Genomic DNA, 20,883 nt, shown 5'->3' on the forward strand with positions numbered 1-20,883 from the left:
TAAAAAATAGATATCCTTCTCAACAAACTTGAACACAATATTTATTCTTGTTCTTATTCTTATTCTTTTTATTCTTATTTATAATAGAATAGATAGACTAGATTTAAAAGAGGAGTTAGCCCGATGGATCTCCTCAGGGAGATTGTTCCACAGTTCGTTATGTGAGTGCAGATGTTTTCCTGAATACTACTGGCACAACTTTATACTAGTTCTCAATCACAGCAATATACTGTAAAAAAGTCTCTAAATGTCACGTTATTTCCCTTCACCTTCAAAATCATTCCAGGATTTGAATTTACCCACGGGAATACATTACAGGAATAAGAAAATGAACAACCTCCTGATTGTTACAGACTTTGGCGCAAAAACATACTGAAGATATTCTTTATTTTCTCCTCCAGTTAATTATCCTGTCTGAGAAAATTACTGGATGTTGTGCACAATGGCTCCCTCTGCTGCACAGTAAATGTTATGAAGAGAGTTTTTCAAAAGACTTTTAACACCAGAGGGATTTTCCTGAATCTTGCACATTGAAGTGTTTGACACTAGACAAAGAGATCAAAGAGATTTTACACAGCAAACATGTTCTCAGGATGAGGTTACAGACCCTCAGAAAATGACAAAGTCGTAGTCAGAAACATTTGTCTTTATTAGGCTCACAGGAGCCGGTCCTTTGCATCAGTGGAGAATATCGAAGCAATCAAAGAGTCCAAAAGTTTGAAATGAATTTTCAAACAAAACAAAATTTGCCGTGATGCACAAACCATTCTACTAAAGTATTTTTCCTATGTAAAAAGACATTCAATTATTGTATATCATGATAAAAGCAACTTATAATAATTGATTTGCAGCCTTATATGGTAAAACATATTTGTCACAGTGTAATGTGATATTATAAGGTAATGATGAGATAAAAGGTGATAAAGTCCTGATAATATTTTGCCCAATGGAAATAATGGTGGTAACAAAAAAGAATCACAATAACAGCCATCATCATCATCAACAGACCCAAAAATAGACATCCCGAAATCCCCCCACAAAACTGGCAATGATTTAAAGATCAAATGAAGCTGTTCTATACAAGTTTACAATGCAGCTGCTACTTTATTCATGATAATCTAATGGTAACGTACATTATTTCTGTGTTAGTCTCTCAGGAATCAGTCCTTAAGCTGAATAACATGTTTATTAAATCATGCAATGGACATGTAGCAGTCAAAAATATCTCTCTCTTTCACACTCACACACACACACACACACACACACACACACACACACACACACACACACACACACACACACACACACACACACACACACACACACACACACAATGGCATCAGTGGGTGGGGTTGGGTATGAGGGGGAAGATGGGAAATTAACTTTCTATAAACCTGTTTGTTCACAGCACTATTTTACACTGTAGATTTATATTCCAGCTTAACCATAACTATATTGTACAGAAAAAAACACATGATGTTCTTCATCAAAATATTATTTTTACTGTGTTATTAATATATTCTAAATGATGACCCATAAACAACAAATATAATTCTCTATTTTTCTGAATTCGTCACAGGATGCATCACAATTCGCGTGCATGTGAAAGACGAAGAAACTAAGTTCCCTTTTCTCGCAGTTTTTCTGTTTTTCAACCATAAATTTATGGAATACATATTTTGCAATGCCTTCTGGGTGATTTTTGAAATTCAAGATGTTTTGGTGATAAGATCCTATTTTCTGTAAAGATAAACATGTGCTTTCTCCAGCAGAATTTATACATTATTCTGCTTCTTCGGTATTACTAGCTTGCTTGTCTCTGTCTGTTGACTTTGTGTTAGTGTAAGAGTGTGTCTCTTCCTCCTGGAAGGCAGTCTCCAACAGGTTCAGGATGGACTTGCGGACTTTTTCCTTAAGATCTTTGCCAATGAACACATACAGCAGTGGGTTCAGGCAGCTGTTGAGAAAGGCCAGGCTGGTTGCTATAGGGAGACCGATTCTGATGACGTGGCCCAATGTTTCACTCGAGTCGATCCCCGTTCGATAAACCATCTGGATTACAGTAATGCAGTAAAACGGCGCCCAGCAAAGGAAGAAAGTGGTGATGATGGCAGCGATGATCTTGAAGGGGCGACTTGATTGGCTGGCCAGGGTGCGGTTCCTCCTGAGACGATGGATGATCACAGAATAACAGGAGACGATGACAGTGAAGGGGACGACGAATCCCAGGAGGAAGCGGGTGATGGTCATGGTCTGATGTCGAAACTGTCGCAGCTGTTTCACTGATGGTGTTTCATAGTCGTCAGAAAGGGCAAAGTTGCTGTGGCAGTAGATGATGTCTTCATTGTTAGGGTTTGACCCAGTGTCCTTGAAGATGAAGTATGGAGCGCTGAGAATCAGAGCCAGTATCCAAACACCCAGACTCACGTAGGACGCCTTGCGTACACTTCGGTGGTTCTGGGCCCAGACGGGCCACACCACAGACACACATCTGTCCACACTGATCACTACCAGGATGTAGACACTGGCAAACATGTTCAAGGACAGTACAAGGGCATTGAGTTTGCACATGAAGTTGCCAAAAGGCCAGTGGTTATCCAGAGCCAAGTTCGTCACACCCAGGGGCAGGAACGCCGTGAAGAAGAAGTCGGCCACAGCGAGATTGAGGAACCAAACGGTGTTAACGGTTTTCTTCATCTTGAACCCGGTCACCCAGATAACCACTCCATTCCCGAACCCACCGAGAACAAAGACCAGGCAGACAATAATGAGAGAGATGAATTTGAGGGACTGTCTCAGCTCAGCGTGCTCGTCCTTGTAGTCATAATCTTCGTAGTCTTCGTACAAGGAGCTGTTTCTTCCAGTGATGTCTGATGTGTTCGTGACGTTGAGAGGGGTATCAGTCATTAGCTCCATCATTGTCTTTGAACCTGAATAAAAAACAAAACATTTAAATGTTAATCTAGAGTTCAATAACAATCCATAATTAATACATGAGATTAAAATGTACCTCATTTGAAAACTGGAATTCAAAATCAGGACATTCATTCCACAAAAACAAAATGACTTCACTTTTGTCAGTTCCTCTAAAAGACCTGGGGAGGATGCTGTCTGCGGGGTCATGACTTGAACTCTGTAATCATGGGGTAACAACAATCATGACCCGCTGCTTCACAACCTTTTTATGACTCACAATAGACAATGAGACAAATCTTATATGACACCAACTTCCACAATCAAGAAAAGAAATAAAGCAAAACGTTTTTCTCTGTAAGCTTTGCACCACATATAAACTGCACACCAGGTTTTCCTGAGTGAAATCAACATCAGATCAACAGAACTTTAAAATAAAAAATCTGAACCACAGATAATAAAACACAAAAAAACCCCCAAAACTTCATAGACTTAATTACTTAGATTTTTTTTGGATGCAGAGAACAACATGAGAAAAATCTAATTAAAAACCTTTATGTACATAAATGTACATACAAACAAATCTTTTTTGGAAGTAGTTGTCATGCCAGAAAGGCGGCAAATTTACGGAAATAATTAATGCTTTATTATTCAAATGCAACGTAAGATTTTGGTCTTGGTCTAATAATTTTGTCGTGAAAGTTCCTTTTCACAACTTAAGCTCATGTAATCTGGCAAATGTAACGTACCTTTCTCTAAGCCCCGCGGTCTGTTGAGGATGAATCTGCAGCAGAAGTTTCCCTGATCAAACTCTGACAGGTCAATATAAACTGCCCTGTGTGTTGTAATATGTCACTGCCACTGAGGAGGAACCACAAGTGGCCCGCACACAAGAAACTCCTCCCACCATCAAATCTCATGCACACGCTCACACTTGCACTGTGTAATTGAAATTGTCATGTTGACTAAATGAGTGTCTTCAATGATACACGAGCTGCATGATGTATATTATGATAATCTTACAGTTCTGCAACTTTAAAATACATGATACTCCTTGTTGTTTTGTGTTGACAGTGTGAAACAGCATCTATGTAGTCTTACATCATTTACTATCCCCTCACTTCACCTGCCCTGCACCACTAGAAATTCACATCAGCATCTTTCAGTAACTCAAGGCTGCCAAACAGTTGGAACAGCAGCCGACTCCGTGCTGAAGCTGGACATGCAGACCATCTGTAGATCCAATCATGACATCTGAAGTCGGAATATGTTTGACACATTCTGATGAGAGCAACTGCACAGGTGTTGGTTGTCATGCATCCTGTTTTGCACTGTTTATCAGATATGAATACATTATGCTGTCCCTGTACGGAAGCGTATTGCATCACTTGAAAAAAAAAAAACTCTGTTCCGAGAAACTCACATCAGCATCTGATTCCGAGTTAAGTTCTCAGAAATTTTTTTTTTTAAAGAAAGCTCTATTTTTCTGAGATAATTATCTCGAAAATTCCGAGATAAATTATCATTTAAAAAAAAAAAAGGCTCTGTTTTTCTGAGATAATTGTAATCTAGTATTTTGATGAAGTTACATTTTGCATGGAGGTTTCGCATAGAGCCCTTGTTCAGCGGGCTACATGTAACTGTTGCACTCTTAGACAGTCTTTTGTTTGGCAACGTTTCTTGTATTAGCGCCATGACGTATAGCGTCGCTTAAAACTGTCAGACTCTCCTTCTGTATAAATAACAGTGAACTACAAAAGACTAACGAACGAAATATTTGAATTATGGACAAAAATGAAAACTATATTTCCTTTATCTGTCTTATCCCCATAAAATTCATAATAGGTACTGTACATAATCATGTCGTGCAGTATTTATAAAATGTTATTATATTGTTATGGTCGGAATTTCCAAGATAATTATCTCAGAAAAACAGAGCATTTTTTTTTATTCAAGTGAATGCAATACGCTTCCATAGATTCCGAATATTTATACAAATGCCTGATGATTTGTCCACTTCCTGACCACGTAACAGCCACTGATTTGCAGCCTTTCCTAATACAAACATAATTATTACAGTGTTTTAAAGTGATAATGAGATGAACATTACAAGTGAGAAAGGGGTTAAGTCTAAATAATATTTTAATAATAGAAATAATGGTATACAACAAGAATCACAACAACAGTCATCATCATCGTTTATGGACTTGTAAAAGAGTTCTCCACTGTAGGGTTAAAAAAGGCAAAAATAAACAATTATCATTTACACTGTTTACATAAAAATTGATCTTTGATACAGAGGATCAGATTATGACATAGAAAAGTGTGCTATTAGGAGACAGCTATCTGCTTTCGACCTGACTGCTAGCAAATCATAAAACAAATACCGATCAAATAATAAGGTATATTCCAATCTCAGATCATATATACAGGTTGTCTTGAGGGTCCATGCATTAAAATAATAAAAACGTATTTGTTATATACAGTTATATATGTTATACACAGTTAGAGTATTTGTTTATCCATATCATGTTCAACCTTATACCTCAGCATCAGACACAGACTTCTCTTTACTCCGACTGGTGACCATTGAGTTTGTGTATGTATATGAGCGAGACACTTCCTCCTGGAAGGCAGTCTCCAACACGTTCAGGATGGACTTGCGGACTTTTTCCTTGAAATCTTGGCCCATGAACACATACAGCAGTGGGTTCAGGCAGCTGTTGAGAAAGGCCAGGCTGGTTGCTATAGGGACACCGATACTGATGACGTGGTCCAATGTTTCACTCGAGTGGATCGCTGTGTGATTAACCATCTGGATTAGAGCCATCATGTGATACGGCGCCCAGCACAGGAAGAAAGTGGTGATGACGGCAGCGATGATCTTGAAGGGGCGACTCGATTGGCTGGCCAGGGTGCGGTTCCTCCTGAGACGATGGATGATGACGGCATAGCGAGGACGATGACAGTGAAGGGGCCGACGAATCCCAGGAAGAAGCGGGTTCCCTTTTATCAACCACATGTTACAACATCTCTGTCGTGTTTGTGTTGCACAAATTTAGCTATAAACTAATGTAATACCTATTCTGAAATTAGTGTTTCCGATAAAGTGGCACAGTGCATCCCTTATAGCTGCCATGGTGCAGCTAACAAAAGTACTGTATAATGAATGGCACTGTACATGTCATTCAGTTTGACTGCATGTGTGTGTTTATGTGTATAACGGTTATATGTGTGCATTTTTCTCCCTGTTCTGTCTTAGATTTTTCTGGAAAGCATTCACTCCCCTCTGATTATGACACTTATTTCACATAAATAAACTTTATTGTCCCTCGAAACATTTCACTCTGTGGGGCCGCCGTCTGTTCACCGCTGCAGGCCTCGACCGTCCCACAGGAACATATCAAACTGGTTAGCGCAATGACGTAATGGCGCATTCTGCATACGTTCATCACGTTTTTCCACAAATGTAAAATAATAATAATAATAATAATAAAAGACTAAAATACCCCCCCCCTTCTTTACAATCTTTAACAACCTGACTTTATCAATAATAATAATAATACCAAATAATTAAACATATGAAGATTAAAATAAAAAGTACTTCACCTTATTAACAAACTTTAACACAATATGAATTAATCAATAATAACAACGACAAAAAAAAGAAGAACAATAAAATGATGAAGAAAAAGAAGAAGAAGAAGAAGAAGAAGAAGAAGAAGAAGAAGAAGAAGAAGAAGAAAAGGATACTAATACAATAATATGTAATAATAACAATAATAAAAAAACTATTTCAAAATATGAAGATTAAAATAAAAAATACATATCCTACATCAAAACCTTACACTCAAGGAGCAAAACATCGGCCCAGATTTGCACCACTATAAGCACAATGTCAGCTTCACACTTTTTGCAAAACAATACACACAGTGATTTGCAATACACTAAACACACTTGTATACATTAGACACAGAAGTATATCAAAATGTCCCTTCCTTGCAATTCCAAAGCACTGACTGTCAAATGACCCCCCCTATGAGCCAATTGGTTCAACACAGCCATCAGGTGTGCAAACACACGATTGCTTAATTGTAGACACACCAATCAGGTTTAAGCACTATAAAAAAGCAGCAGGTGAGTTCACCTGACTTAGACCAAAATGGAAGGAGTCAGAAGAAGAAGAAGAGTGAGGGTGAGAGGGGGAATCCACGGAGGAGGAGAAGGAGGAAGAGGAAGAGGCGGAGGCCGTGCCAGAGGTAGAGGCCGAGGTGGAGGTAGAGGTAGAGGAAGAGGAAGAGGAAGACCTGAAGCAGGAGGAGAACGTGCTCAAAGAAGACGAGGACCAAATTTATCAAATGAAATTCGCGCAACACATGTCGTGAACCACGGATTGAGGCTGAGGGAGGCTGGACTAAGAGTTCAGGCAAATCTTAGCAGATATACAGTGAAATCTGTCATTGTAACCTGTACTGGATACAGAATCATCTGTTTGTCTGATATTTGCTGAGCTTATAGTGTTATGCACACTACTGTAGTAGGTATGAAAACTGGGACATGTTTTGTTGTGATTCTCCATGTTGACATGTTGACTGATTTGGGTATATGGAGAGAAATAAATTATATTTTCATCAGTCTGCAGCATTGGTCTTGTGTAGTGTTTGGTGAATTTATTGTATATTTGCACTTTCTCTGTGTACTTCACTTACAGTACTCTAATCACTGAGAAGTAGAATTGCTAAAAGTGTTTTAGGTTAGCAACAGCAGTGTGTAACTGGTTCAAACAGAATTAAGTCATATGAAACGTGTGTGTTTCAAAATATGGTTTTGATAAATTAGTGTGTAGTTTTTACAAGAGTGATTCATTTTGCAAAGGATCTGAGGTGTTCTGCTAATTGTGTGTGTGGTTGTGCTAATTGTGTGTAGTGTTATGAAAAATCGTGCTTAAGCAATCGAGAAAAACTGTAACACCAGAGGGATTTTCCTGAATCTTGTACATTATAGTGTTTGACACTAGACAAAGAGATCAAAGAGATTTTACACAGCAAACATGTTCTCAGGATGAGGTTACAGACCCTCAGAAAATGACAAAGTCATAGTCAGAAACATTTGTCTTTATTAGGCTCACAGGAGCCGGTCCTTTGCATCAGTGGAGAATATCGAAGCAATCAAAGAGTCCAAAAGTTTGAAATGAATTTTAATACAAAACAAAATTTGCCCTGATGCGCAAACCATTCTACTAAAGTATTTTTCCTATGTAAAAAGACATTCAATTATTGTATATCATGATAAAAGCAACTTATAATAAGTGATTTGCAGCCTTATATGGTAAAACATATTTGTCACAGTGTAATGTGATATTATAAGGTGATGATGAGATAAAAGGTGGTCAAGTCCTGATAATATTTTGCTCATGGAAATAATGGTGGTAACAAGAATCACAATAACAGCCATCATCATCATCAACAGACCCAAAAATAGACATCCCGAAATCCCCCCAAAAAACTGGCAATGATTTAAAGATCAAATGAAGCTGTTCTATACAAGTTTACAATGCAGCTGCTACTTTATTCATGATAATCTAATGGTAACGTACATTATTTCTGTGTTAGTCTCTCAGGAATCAGTCCTTAAGCTGAATAACATGTTTATTAAATCATGCAATGGACATGTAGCAGTCAAAAATATCTCTCACTTTCACACTCACACACACACACACACACACACACACACACACACACACACACACACACACACACACACACACACACTCACACACACACACACACACACACACACACACACACACACACACACACACACACACACACACACACACACACACACACACACACACACACACACACACACACACACACACACACACACAATGGCATCAGTGGGTGGGGTTGGGTATGAGGGGGAAGATGGGAAATTAACTTTCTATAAACCTGTTTGTTCTCAGCACTATTTTACACTGTAGATTTATATTCCAGCTTAACCATAACTATATTGTACAGAAAAAAACACATGATGTTCTTCATCAAAATATTATTTTTTACTGTGTTATTAATATATTCTAAATGATGACCCATAAACAACAAATATAATTCTCTATCTTTCTGAATTCGTCACAGGATGCATCAGAATTTGCCGTGCATGTGAAAGACGAAGAAACTAAGTTCCCTTTTCTCGTAGTTTTTCAGTTTTTTACCATAAATGTATGGAATACATATTTTGCAATGCCTTCTGGGTGATTTTTGAAATTCAAGATGTTTTGGTGATAAGATCCTAATTTCTGTAAAGATAAACATGTGCTTTCTCCAGCAGAATTTATACATTATTCTGCTTCTTCGGTATTACTAGCTTGCTTGTCTCTGTCTGTTGACTTTGTGTTAGTGTAAGAGTGTGTCTCTTCCTCCTGGAAGGCAGTCTCCAACACGTTCAAGATTGACTTGCGGACTTTTTCCTTAAAATCTTTGCCAATGAACACATACAGCAGTGGGTTCAGGCAGCTGTTGAGAAAGGCCAGGCTGGTTGCTATAGGGAAACCGATTCTGATGACGTGGCCCAATGCTTCACTCTTGTGGTTCGCCATGTGATAAAACATCTCGATTACAGTAATGCTGTAAAACGGCGCCCAGCAAAGGAAGAAAGTGGTGATGATGGCAGCGATGATCTTGAAGGGACGACTCGATTGGCTGGCCAGGATGCGGTTCCTCCTGAGACGATGGATGATCACAGAATAACAGGAGACGATGACAGTGAAGGGGACGACGAATCCCAGGAGGAAGCGGGTGATGGTCATGGTCTGATTTCGAAACTGTCCCAGCTGTTTCACTGATGGTGTTTCATTGTCGTCAGAAAGGGCAAAGTTGTTGTAGCAGTAGATGATCGTTCCATTGTCAGGCGTAGTGTCCCTGAAGATGAAGGATGGAGCGCTGAGAATCAGAGCCAGTATCCAAACACCCAGACTCACGCAGGACGCCTTGCGTACACTTCGGTGGTTCTGGGCCCAGACGGGCCACACCACAGACACACATCTGTCCACACTGATCACCACCAGGATGTAGACGCTGGCAAACATGTTCAAGGACAGTACAAGGGCATTGAGTTTGCACATGAAGTTGCCAAAAGGCCAGTGGTTATCCAGAGCCAAGTACGTCACACCCAGGGGCAGGAATGCCGTGAAGAGGAAGTCGGCCACAGCGAGATTGAGGAACCAAACGGTGTTAACGGTTTTCTTCATCTTGAACCCGGTCACCCAGATAACCACTCCATTCCCGAACACACCGACAACAAAGACCAGGCAGAAAATAATGAGAGACATGATTTTGAGGTACTGTCTCAGCTCAGCGTGCTCGTCTGAGGAGCTGTTTCTTCCAGTGATGTCTGATGTGTTCGTGACGTTGAGAGGGGTAGCAGTCATTAGCTCCATCATTGTCTTTGAACCTGAATCAAAAACAAAACATTTAAATGTTAACCTAGAGTTCAATAACAATCCATAATTAATACATTAGATTAAAATGTACCTCATTTGAAAACTGGAATTAAAAATCAGGACATTCATTCCACAAAAAAAAAATGACTTCACTTATGTCAGTTCCTCTAAAAGGCCTGGGGAGGATGCTGTCTGCGGGGTCATGACTTGAACTCTGTAATCATGGGGTAACAACAATCATGACCCGCTGCTTCACAACCTTTTTATGACTCACAATAGACAATGAGACAAATCTTATACGACACCAACTTCCACAATCAAGAAAAGAAATAAAGCAAAATGTTTTTCTCAGTCAGCTTTGCACCACATATAAACTGCACACCAGGTTTTCCTGAGTGAAATCAACATCAGATCAACAGAACTTTAAAATAAAAAATCTGAACCACAGATAATAAAACACAAAAAACCCCCCAAAACTTCATGGACTTAATTACTTAGATTTTGTTTTGATGCAGAGAACAACATGAGAAAAATCTAATTAAAAACCTTTATGTACATAAATGTAGATACAAACAAATCTTTTTTGGAAGTAGTTGTCAAGCCAGAAAGGCGGCAAATTTACGGAAATAATGAAAGCTCTATTATTCAAATCCAACGTAAGATTTTGCTCTTGGTCTAATAATTTTGTCGTGAAAGTTCCTTTTCACAACTTAAGCTCATGTAATCTGGCAAATGTAACGTACCTTTCTCTAAGCCCCGCGGTCTGTTGAGGATGAATCTGCAGCAGAAGTTTCCCTGATCAAACTCTGACAGGTCAATATAAACTGCCCTGTGTGTTGTAATATGTCACTGCCACTGAGGAGGAACCACAAGTGGCCCGCACACAAGAAACTCCTCCCACCATCAAATCTCATGCACACGCTCACACTTGCGTTGTCATGAAATTGTCATGTTGACTAAATGAGTCTTCAATGATACATGAGCTGCATGATGTATATTATGATAATCTTACAGTTCTGCAACTTTAAAATACATGATACTCCTTGTTGTTTTGTGTTGACAGTCTGAAACAGCATCTATGTAGTCTTACATCATTTACTATCCCCTCACTTCACCCTGCCCTGCACCACTAGAAATTCACATCAGCATCTGTCAGTAACTCAAGGCTGCCAAACAGTTGGAACAGCAGCCGACTCCGTGCTGAAGCTGGACATGCAGACCATCTGTAGATCCATTCATGACATCTGAAGTCGGAATATGTTTGACACATTCTGATGAGAGCAACTGCACATGGGTTGATGAAGTTACATTTTGCATGGAGGTTTCGCATAGAGCCCTTGTTCAGCGGGCTACATGTAACTGTTGCACTCTTAGACAGTCTTTTGTTTGGCAACGTTTCTTGTATTAGCGCCATGACGTATAGCGTCGCTTAAAACTGTCAGACTCTCCTTCTGTATAAATAACAGTGAACTACAAAATACTAACAAACGAAATATTTGAATTATGGACAAAAATGAAAACTATATTTCCTTTATCTATCTTATCCCCATAAAATTCATAATAGGTACTGTACATAATCATGTCGTGCAGTATTTATAAAAAGTTATTATATTGTTATGGTCGGAATTTCCGAGATAATTATCTCAGAAAAACAGAGCATTTTTTATTTATTCAAGTGAATGCAATACGCTTCCATAGGTTCCGAATATTTATACAAATGCCTGATGATTTGTCCACTTCCTGACCACGTAACAGCCACTGATTTGCAGGCTTTCCTAATACAAACATAATTATTACAGCGTTTTAAAGTGATAATGAGATGAACATTAAAAGTGAGAAAGGGGTTAAGTCTAAATAATATTTTAATAATAGAAATAATGGTATACAACAAGAATCACAATAACAGTCATCATCATCGTTTATGGACTTGTAAAAGAGTTCTCCACCGTAGGGTTAAAAAAGGCAAAAATAAACAATTATCATTTACACTGTTTACATTAAAATTGATCTTTGATACAGAGGTTCAGATTATGACATAGAAAAGTGTGCTGTTACAGTTGTTTCCATTCAATTAATCTGCAACAACTTTGAGAACTGATTGATTCTTGCTTCAGAAATGTGAGTATATGTATTTTTGTCCATCATGAAGGTAAACTGACACGATGCATTTATAAAGTTGAGAGGTTCGCACAACATGCATGTACTCAGGGTGGGGGGCACAGACATTAAAGTATCCCTTCTAAAAACAACTAACCATGATCAAAAGATCAAACGAAACGTTAAAAACACACACACACACACACACACACACACACAGACACACACACACACACACACACACACACACACACACACACACACACACACACACTGTCAATATATTTTATCATGTACACAAGTAATGGCGTCAGTGGGTTGGGTACGAGGGGAAAGTTAGGAAATGAACATTGTATAATCCTCAGCGATGAGCCAACACTATTTAACACTGTAGATGCTATTTTCAGTTAAACCTCTTCCATACGTCCCTTATTACTATGTTTTGTAGGTCATGTGACAGCGTATTTAATGATAAAAAAGAGTCTCTGATCATGGCTAATAAACTCCTCGTTTTATTGCATGCTGTCTTTGATGCAACATACGGATGAAGACATCAAAATCAAAAACTGGAGTTTGTGAGACAGATGAGAAACACAACGTTCCCTTTTATCAACCACATGTTACAACATCTCTGTCGTGTTTGTGTTGCACAAATTTAGCTATAAACTAATGTAATACCTAATCTGAAATTAGTGTCTCCGATAAAGTGGCACAGTGCATCCCTTATAGCTGTCATGTTGCAGCTAACAAAAGTACTGTATAATGAATGGCACTGTACATGTCATTCAGTTTGACTGCCTGTGTGTGTTTATGTGTATAACGGTAATATGTGTGCATTTTTCTTCCTATTCTGTCTTACATTTTTCTGGAAAGAATTCACTCCCCTCTGATTATGACACTTATTTTACATAAATAAACTTTATTGTCCCTTGAAACATTTCACTTTTCCATCATTTCAAAATACATCAGCCCACTAAAGCATCACACAACCTGTTGTTCAGTATCACCACGTGTCAGCTTCATAAGGAGAGAGCTATCTGCTTTAGACCTGACTGCTAGCAAATCATAAAACAAATACCGATCAAATAATAAGGAATATTCCAATCTCAGATCATATATACAGGTTGTCTTGAGGGTCCATGAATTATTCAAAAAAAGTATTTGTTATATACAGTTATATATGTTATACATAGTTAGAGTATTTGTTTATCCATATCATGTTCAACCTTATACCTCAGCATCAGACACAGACTTCTCTTTACTCCGACTGGTGACCATTGAGTTTGTGTATGTATATGAGCGAGACACTTCCTCCTGGAAGGCAGTCTCCAACACGTTCAGGATGGACTTGCGGACTTTTTCCTTGAAATCTTGGCCCATGAACACATACAGCAGTGGGTTCAGGCAGCTGTTGAGAAAGGCCAGGCTGGTTGCTATAGGGACACCGATAGTGATGACGTGGTCCAATGTTTCACTCGAGTGGATCGCCGTGTGATTAACCATCTCGATTAGAGCCATGATGTGATACGGCGCCCAGCACAGGAAGAAAGTGGTGATGACGGCAGCGATGATCTTGAAGGGGCGACTCGATTGGCTGGCCAGGGTGCGGTTCCTCCTGAGACGATGGATGATGACGGCATAGCAGGAGACGATGACAGTGAAGGGGACGACGAATCCCAGGAGGAAGCGGGTGATGGTCATGGTCTGATGTCGAAACTGTCGCAGCTGATTCACTGATGGCGTTTCATAGTCGTCAGAAAGGGCAAAGTTGTTGAAGCAGTTGATGATGTCTTCATTGTGATAGGATGGCCCAGTGTCCTTGAAGATGAAGTATGGAGCGCTGAGAATCAGAGCCAGTATCCAAACACCCAGACTCACGCAGGATGCCTTGCGTACACTTCGGTGGTTCTGGGCCCAGACGGGCCACACCACAGACACACATCTGTCCACACTGATCACCACCAGGATGTAGACACTGGCAAACATGTTCAGAAAGCTCACAGTGCTGTTCACCTTGCACATGAAGTTGCCAAAAGGCCAGTGGAAATCCATTGCCGTGTACGTCACGCTCAGGGGCAGGAACGCTGTGAAGAGGAAGTCGGCCACAGCGAGATTGAGGAACCAAACGGTGTTAACGGTTTTCTTCATCTTAAACCCGGTCACCCAGATAACCACTCCATTCCCGAACACACCGAGAACAAAGGCCAGGCAGTAAACAATGAGAGACATGATGTTGAGGGACTGTCTCAGCTCAGCGTGCTCGTCCTTGTAGTCATACTCTTCGTCATCTTCGTACAAGGAGTTGTTTCTTCCAGTGATGTCTGATGTGTTCATGGCGTAGAAAGGGGTATCAGTCATTAGCTCCATCATTGTCTTTGAACCTGAATCAAAAACAATGCATTTAAATGTTAACCTAGAGTTCAATAACAATCCATAATTAATACATGAGATTAAAATGTACCTCATTTGAAAACTGGAATTCAAAATCCGGACATTCATTCCACAAAAAAAAAAATGACTTCACTTATGTCAGTTCCTCTAAAAGGCCTGGGGAGGATGCTGTCTGCGGGGGCATGACTTGAACTCTGTAATCATGGGGTAACAACAATCATGACCCGCTGCTTCACAACCTTTTTATGACCCACAAAAGACAATGAGACAAATCTTATACGACACCAACTTACACACGCAAGAAAAGAAAGAAAACACAACGTTTTTCTCTGTAAGCTTTGCACCACATATAAACTGCACACCAGGTTTTCCTGAGTGAAATCAACATCAGATCAACAGAACTTTAAAATAAAAAATCTGAACCACAGATAATAAAACACACACAAAAAAAATCCACTTCATGTACTTAATTATCACTTTTGTCGCATTTAAACAGATAATTGCATATAAATATTTTTTTTTGATGCAGAGAACAACATGAGAAAAAGCTAATTAAAAACCTCGCAGGGATGTTTTCTGGGTCAAGCTTGATAACCTGGATCCTTCTGTAATCTTCCTGACAGCCCGAGGCGCGCACACACACAGACACACACACACAGACACAGTTTGTGAGAAAAATAAAAGTACCTTCCACAAAGAGGAGGATGTGTCCGCAGCGGACAGCTCAGACGAATCCAGAGGAAAAACTGCGGAGCTCAGATCCCGGAGTCTTTACATATGTGACGTCATCGCTCCCATCAAGGCGGGATCACTAGCAACCCCCCACCCCCCTCCTTGTACTATAGACCCACGCTCTGACTGTGCACATAAACTTAATGCCAGAAATAATTTGTGATTTTTAAGTAAAACGAAAAACACCAATTTTGCCTCCTTACACAGTGTATAAGTGTAGTGTGTGCGTGTGTGCGTGCGCGTGTGCGTGCGTGCGTGTGTGCGTGCGTGTGTGTGTGTGTGCAGTACAGGTATTTCTTATATTGTGGGGACCTAAATCTGTTCACATAGTCACATTATGGTGACAAAAGCAAGTCTGCATAATGTACAATCATCTTTATCAACATTTTAAAGTTAAGACATGATTCAATGTAGGGTTTAGGACAAGGTTAAGGTAAAGTTTGGGTTTGGGTTTAGGTTAAGGTTAAGGTTAAGGTTAAGGTTAAGGTTAAGCTAAGCTAAGCTAAGTTAAGTTAAGTTAAGTTAAGTTAAGTTAAGTTAAGTTAAGTTAAGTTAAGTCAAGTTTAGTATTAGTATTAGTATTAGTTTTAGTTTTAGGTTTATGTTTGGGTTAGGGCTAGGGCTAGGGTAAGGTTAGGTTTTGGTTAGATCTGAGTTAGTAACTATGGTTAAAGTAAGAGTCTCCAAGAAATCTATTTAATGTCCCCTGAAGTCATGGGTCAAGTCGTGTGTGTGTGTGTGTGCGCAGCCTATGTAATACACAGACATTCAGTTTACTCCCTGTCTAACTCTCAGCTCTTACCTGCAGGATATTCTCTGCTGATAAGTTGGAGTCTGACGCAGAACGTCCTGCTGCAACACGTTCATTCATTGGGAAACTCCAAAAGTGAAAAAACCAACTAACCAAACAACTAAATGCATAAATTGTGGGTCTGCTGGGATGACTGTATATGAGAGTGGAGCTGCAACTTCTCATGTTCACCAGTGATGCTGATGCGTAATGTGTTTTTCGCTATGTGGGCTGAACACATGTTTGCTTGAGGTTGAGCATAATTGCTCCGTGTTGACCGTTGGAATTGCCATCTGGACGTGTAGGTTACATAGTTTTTTTATACATCCATTCTCTTTACCTTGCACTCTGTGTACGATTGTCGCACCAGAACCTGTTGCTAATTTCATGTTATCAAATAGTTGTATTTCTTTTATCATAGGCTACACCCTCTTTGCCTCTGTCCACTTGAAGCTGGACACAACTGTGGTACCTCTGTTGATCCACACTCTTCTGAGGAATCGCACATCTTTAATAACATCTGTATAGCTATTGTCAGTATGAGGAATCCCACATGTCCGAGCTATCTGCTGTTTCTATTTTTCAGCATCTTACTCTCTTAATGTGATGTTTTCTGAAACTGCAAAATAAATTTAAGTGCAGTTTGTGATGTGTTACAGTGTCACATACAAATGAAGATATCAATATTGAGCAAACAAAAACACCACTAAGTAAGAGAGAGTACACCTCCTCCAACTGATCATTGGTCACTTTCACACCAAATGCATGTACATGTATTAAGATCAGATACTTATACCATGTACACAGAAAGCTATGACAAATGTATCTAAACATAGATATAGCATTCTACATATGCCTATGTTTTCCTTTAAGATCTGTGAATTATTTGTTAAGAAATTTAAAAAATGTCAAACAACACCACATCTTGCAATTTTAAAATAAGTGGGCGAAGAAATCTTACAATCTGCCCTAGATGACTAAGATCTTAATATAAATATATTAGGTTGTTTTGTGGATCACACCTCAGCCTTCAATCAAGTTTCAAGAAAATCAATTTTGTGGTTTTTGCATAAAATCTTCCAAACAGACAAATGGAATGAATACATAACCTCCTTGACAGAGGGGAATATGCAGCATGGTTTTCTACGTTGGCAGATTTGAGGTATTAATTACTGTAGTTTAGTGAAACAAATTTAGCTTCAACTCCCCAATAAAAAAGTAGAGAAGGACATGTTTGGATTGGATAGGATGTTTTGGTTGCTGTTGCTTATTAGATTAGATATTTACAACATGCCAAAAGGTGCACAAAGAATTGGAGGGAATGAGAAAAACAGCAAGCCAAAAACTAAAGGGAAGCCACCTTAAACTTATTTAATCTGTAATTATACTAAGACTTGACGAGACATATCACAAGTGAATATGTCATTACATCTCCTCAAGCAGTTAAAAAGAATCTGCAGAAATGCATCCCAACAGGGAGAAACATTAGCATTGGGAACATCAGAACAAGATGGACATGGGGCAGAGTCAGCTGCAGACACAGAAAATCCATCTCATCTCCCCAGAGTAGAGTCCCACCTTTCAGTGGGGGAGAGAAGTTACATCTGAGTTTGACTTCATGCTCATATTTCCTCCCACACAGTTCCTCTTTACTCTTGATTCCTCTGCCCCACTACCCACACATTAGTGCATGTGTAAGTGCTATGTTTTCTTTTTTTGGTAGATTTTCCATGGAGCATTGCAAAATATGAAGAATAAGCTGTTTCCTCAATCACTATCATCTGTGTTCCTTCACATTTCAGGACTAAACACACTGATGTCCAGGATTAATTCTTATTATGTGGCTCAGTTTGACATCCTGTAGCAACAAACTTCATCAAACAAAAATTTTACAGATGTTGCAAAGGATGTGGCCAAGACATTTAAAGCAGCTGGTTTATGCCAACTTATATTTAAATGTCAGTCACTGGGTCATATGCGGCAAAGTTGTTGCCATGTAGTTAATTAGATTGAAATGAAAAGAAGTTCGAAATTTACAGTATTAACCACTATATTGATCCCTGCGTACATCTGCTGAATGATCCACAGCTGAATTTTGTAACACACATCTTCATATGAAAACTGGTCATGTCTGCTTTCATATTTTAAGCGAAACAGATGATGCCTTGATGAAAATTCTGAAAACACAATGACAATAGTGACTCAGACAATCAGAGACAGAAGCATCTTGGTGATTGCGGCGATGTCGAATGTCTAACTTTTTTCTCAATGAGCCTCAAAGTCTTGAACTGATCAGATTTGTGCAGTTGTAAGCTGCTCGAACCTGCCCAGCCCTAAAACCGAGTCCCCTGCTGATGCACACACCCACACACACACACACACAACACAGGAACCGTGTCCTGCCAAAAGTCCAGATGTGAGGGGGAGGAAAAAAGGAAAGAGAGAGGGGGAAGAAAGAGAGGGAGAAGGAGTGAGAGACATTACATGCATGTGTCTGTGCACACGCTCTCAGGCCCCCGCATGAATTCAGACCAACACCCGTATTTGAGTGTGTGGGCAGGAGCAGTCATACCATTGTTATCATAGCCCTCTCCCCTTTTTTTGATGAATAAACATTCAGTGTTTAAAAAATGTCCCCATTGAGAGATCTCTTACGCCAAGACCAAAATTAATTCGCTGTAACTGCAGGAAACTGTTTTTTAAATATTCTGACCCAGTTTAACTATTTAATCACTCCTTAAAACTCCTGCACCGTTCAGCTACATTTGTAACGTTAAGTGATAAGCCCGTTTTAGCTGAAGTCTAGACACTGTGACTACTTTGTTTCATTTGGTCATAATCCCCTTCGCAATACATCCTCCAGTTTTCATTTCTGTGCTAAAATGTGTGTGTTTTTTTTTTAAACAAAACACTTTTTGCTGTCTGAGTCTTTAGGAGAACGTAAAGGCAGAGCATTCTGCTGCTGTCTGTAGGGGATATTAATAGCTATCCCAAGGCTATAGTTTGAGGGAAGCCTTCAGAGCCCAGGGCTTGCCAGAGTTCTTGATTTACCAACCAAACGTGCAATTATGTGTGTGCCACACAAATAGCAATTTGGGTGTGTAAAACAACTAGTGGAGGTTTAAAGGGAATTTTGTTTTAGCTGTGGGTGATATATGCAGTTGGAGTTGGGGGGTTTATTATTCACTGCAGCAGCTGGGAGGGTGGGGGAGTCACCTGGAAGGCACAACTAAATCGTGTGTATATGTGTGTGTGTTTGTGTGTGTGTGTCTTTGCGTGTGGGACAGTGACAGACTAATGACATACTCCAGCTCCCAGCATCACTGTTGTACACCCAGTATTTTTCTTTGCTGTTGAATGCAAAACACAGTGCATGTCTGAATCCACAGCTCCTTCTGCAGGGGTGGTGGTGGTGGTGGTGGGGGCGAGTCCAAAGGTGGTACAGAAACCATTGTGCTGAAATTTCTCTACTGCACCAACGCTGTCAGAAAGACACAAAGAGTGGGAATCTACTGTGTGCTGAAAACCTCAAAGGTTTGTTGATCTTGTTGCGGTGCTGACTGGAAATCAAATCCTCTGTCTCTCGGGTGTGGAGAGGTCAGGAATTTTGTTTTTCAAGTCGAGGCCGGTGCCAATGGCTTTCGTCCTCATGGCTCACTGACGGTTGTTTCCATGAAACACACCACACACGGAGGGGGAGAGCTGAACCTCAATAACTTAAACCACTTCCTTACATTCGTCCCTGCTTTTCAACCACAGCGGCTGGTCCCCGCTCAGCAGACCTAAAGGATATGAATAATCCGCCTGGGCTCTGTCTGAGAGCAAACAAGCCTGGCAACGTGTAAGTCATATACAGATCTGTGACACAGGGCTCTCTCTGTCTCTCCCAGGGTATTTTGAGGTCCAGTGGAATGGGATTAAGGGGAACCGGAACTGGTTAAACATGCAGAGAACGCCAGATGTAAATTAAAAAAAATCTTTTCCATGTATTGCAACCAAGGGTTAGAGTGGTAAATGCTGCAAAGGGGGGAAAATCGCTGTCAGTTTCGTTTTCTCTAATAAATGCCAATGGAGGCTGCTGTAATGTCCTCTGGCCTCATGTTTTCTGCTGAAAGTGTGATGGGAATGTATCCCTCTAGTGAAATCTAGTCAGAACAAGTGAAACAAACAGTGAACACATGCTATTTAAGATGTTTGTATCTTTACAGAGAGAGCGCGTCCCAACAGTCTGAGCCAAGTAGTAGCATTTGTCAACGATCAAAGAACACGAGCCGTGATACGCAGGCTGGAAGAGGAATGAGGTCGATGGTGTGTGTGCCACACAGTAATGAGGGGGGGAGAACTTGCCTGTGCTGGATGGGAATGCGTTATATTTTAGTCTTAAGTGTATAATGATAGGGTTTGGTTAAATGCACCCTCATATTTAAATGTTTTCCTGTCTGGTGCTGATAAACACCTATGCTCATGCATGAGTAACTGAGCCTGGTACCTCAACGTCTCCATTCTGCAGCATTGACTC

At 39.9% G+C, this 20,883-nt stretch overlaps 3 protein-coding genes across 4 annotated transcripts; all 3 read right to left on the reverse strand.

The window, feature by feature from the left end:
* Positions 1–853: 853 nt before the first annotated feature.
* On the reverse strand, positions 854–3,819 carry LOC124852239 (chemerin-like receptor 1). The gene is made up of 2 exons (XM_047340721.1): positions 3,663–3,819; positions 854–2,930 (listed from the first exon to the last, which is right to left on the reverse strand). The coding sequence occupies exon 2, from the start codon at positions 2,917–2,919 to the stop codon at positions 1,783–1,785; it is 1,137 nt and encodes a 378-aa protein (XP_047196677.1). The 5' UTR covers positions 2,920–2,930; positions 3,663–3,819; the 3' UTR covers positions 854–1,782.
* A 1,604-nt stretch (positions 3,820–5,423) lies between these two features.
* LOC118113135 (chemerin-like receptor 1) lies at positions 5,424–11,254 on the reverse strand. Its single transcript, XM_047340725.1, has 3 exons — positions 11,098–11,254; positions 9,664–10,365; positions 5,424–5,868 (listed from the first exon to the last, which is right to left on the reverse strand). Exons 2-3 carry the CDS (start codon positions 10,352–10,354, stop codon positions 5,453–5,455), a joined length of 1,107 nt encoding a protein of 368 aa, XP_047196681.1. The 5' UTR covers positions 10,355–10,365; positions 11,098–11,254; the 3' UTR covers positions 5,424–5,452.
* Positions 11,255–12,198: 944 nt separating this feature from the next.
* LOC118113132 (chemerin-like receptor 1) lies at positions 12,199–15,655 on the reverse strand. Of its 2 annotated transcripts, XM_035162533.2 has the most exons (3): positions 15,530–15,606; positions 14,913–15,036; positions 12,199–14,832 (listed from the first exon to the last, which is right to left on the reverse strand). In XM_035162533.2, the coding sequence occupies exon 3, from the start codon at positions 14,819–14,821 to the stop codon at positions 13,679–13,681; it is 1,143 nt and encodes a 380-aa protein (XP_035018424.1). In that variant the 5' UTR covers positions 14,822–14,832; positions 14,913–15,036; positions 15,530–15,606; the 3' UTR covers positions 12,199–13,678. The 2 variants fall into 2 exon arrangements, with proteins under 2 accessions (XP_035018424.1, XP_035018423.1); XM_035162532.2 differs by lacking the exon at positions 14,913–15,036 and having other exon boundaries at positions 15,530–15,655.
* Positions 15,656–20,883: the final 5,228 nt, after the last annotated feature.

The sequence above is a fragment of the Hippoglossus stenolepis genome, chromosome 8 (assembly GCF_022539355.2).
Source record: "Hippoglossus stenolepis isolate QCI-W04-F060 chromosome 8, HSTE1.2, whole genome shotgun sequence".
Taxonomy (NCBI): Eukaryota; Metazoa; Chordata; class Actinopteri; order Pleuronectiformes; family Pleuronectidae; genus Hippoglossus; species Hippoglossus stenolepis.

Coding starts and splice junctions, on each gene's coding strand:
- LOC118113135 (XM_047340725.1), bottom strand. CDS start 10,354: ATGATGGAGCTAATGACTGCTACCCCTCTCAACGTCACGAACACATCA. Junction 5,869..9,663: donor CTTCACTGTCATCGTCTCCT/GTTATTCTGTGA, acceptor GTCATCGTCCTC/GCTATGCCGTCATCATCCAT.
- LOC124852239 (XM_047340721.1), bottom strand. CDS start 2,919: ATGATGGAGCTAATGACTGATACCCCTCTCAACGTCACGAACACATCA.
- LOC118113132 (XM_035162532.2), bottom strand. CDS start 14,821: ATGATGGAGCTAATGACTGATACCCCTTTCTACGCCATGAACACATCA.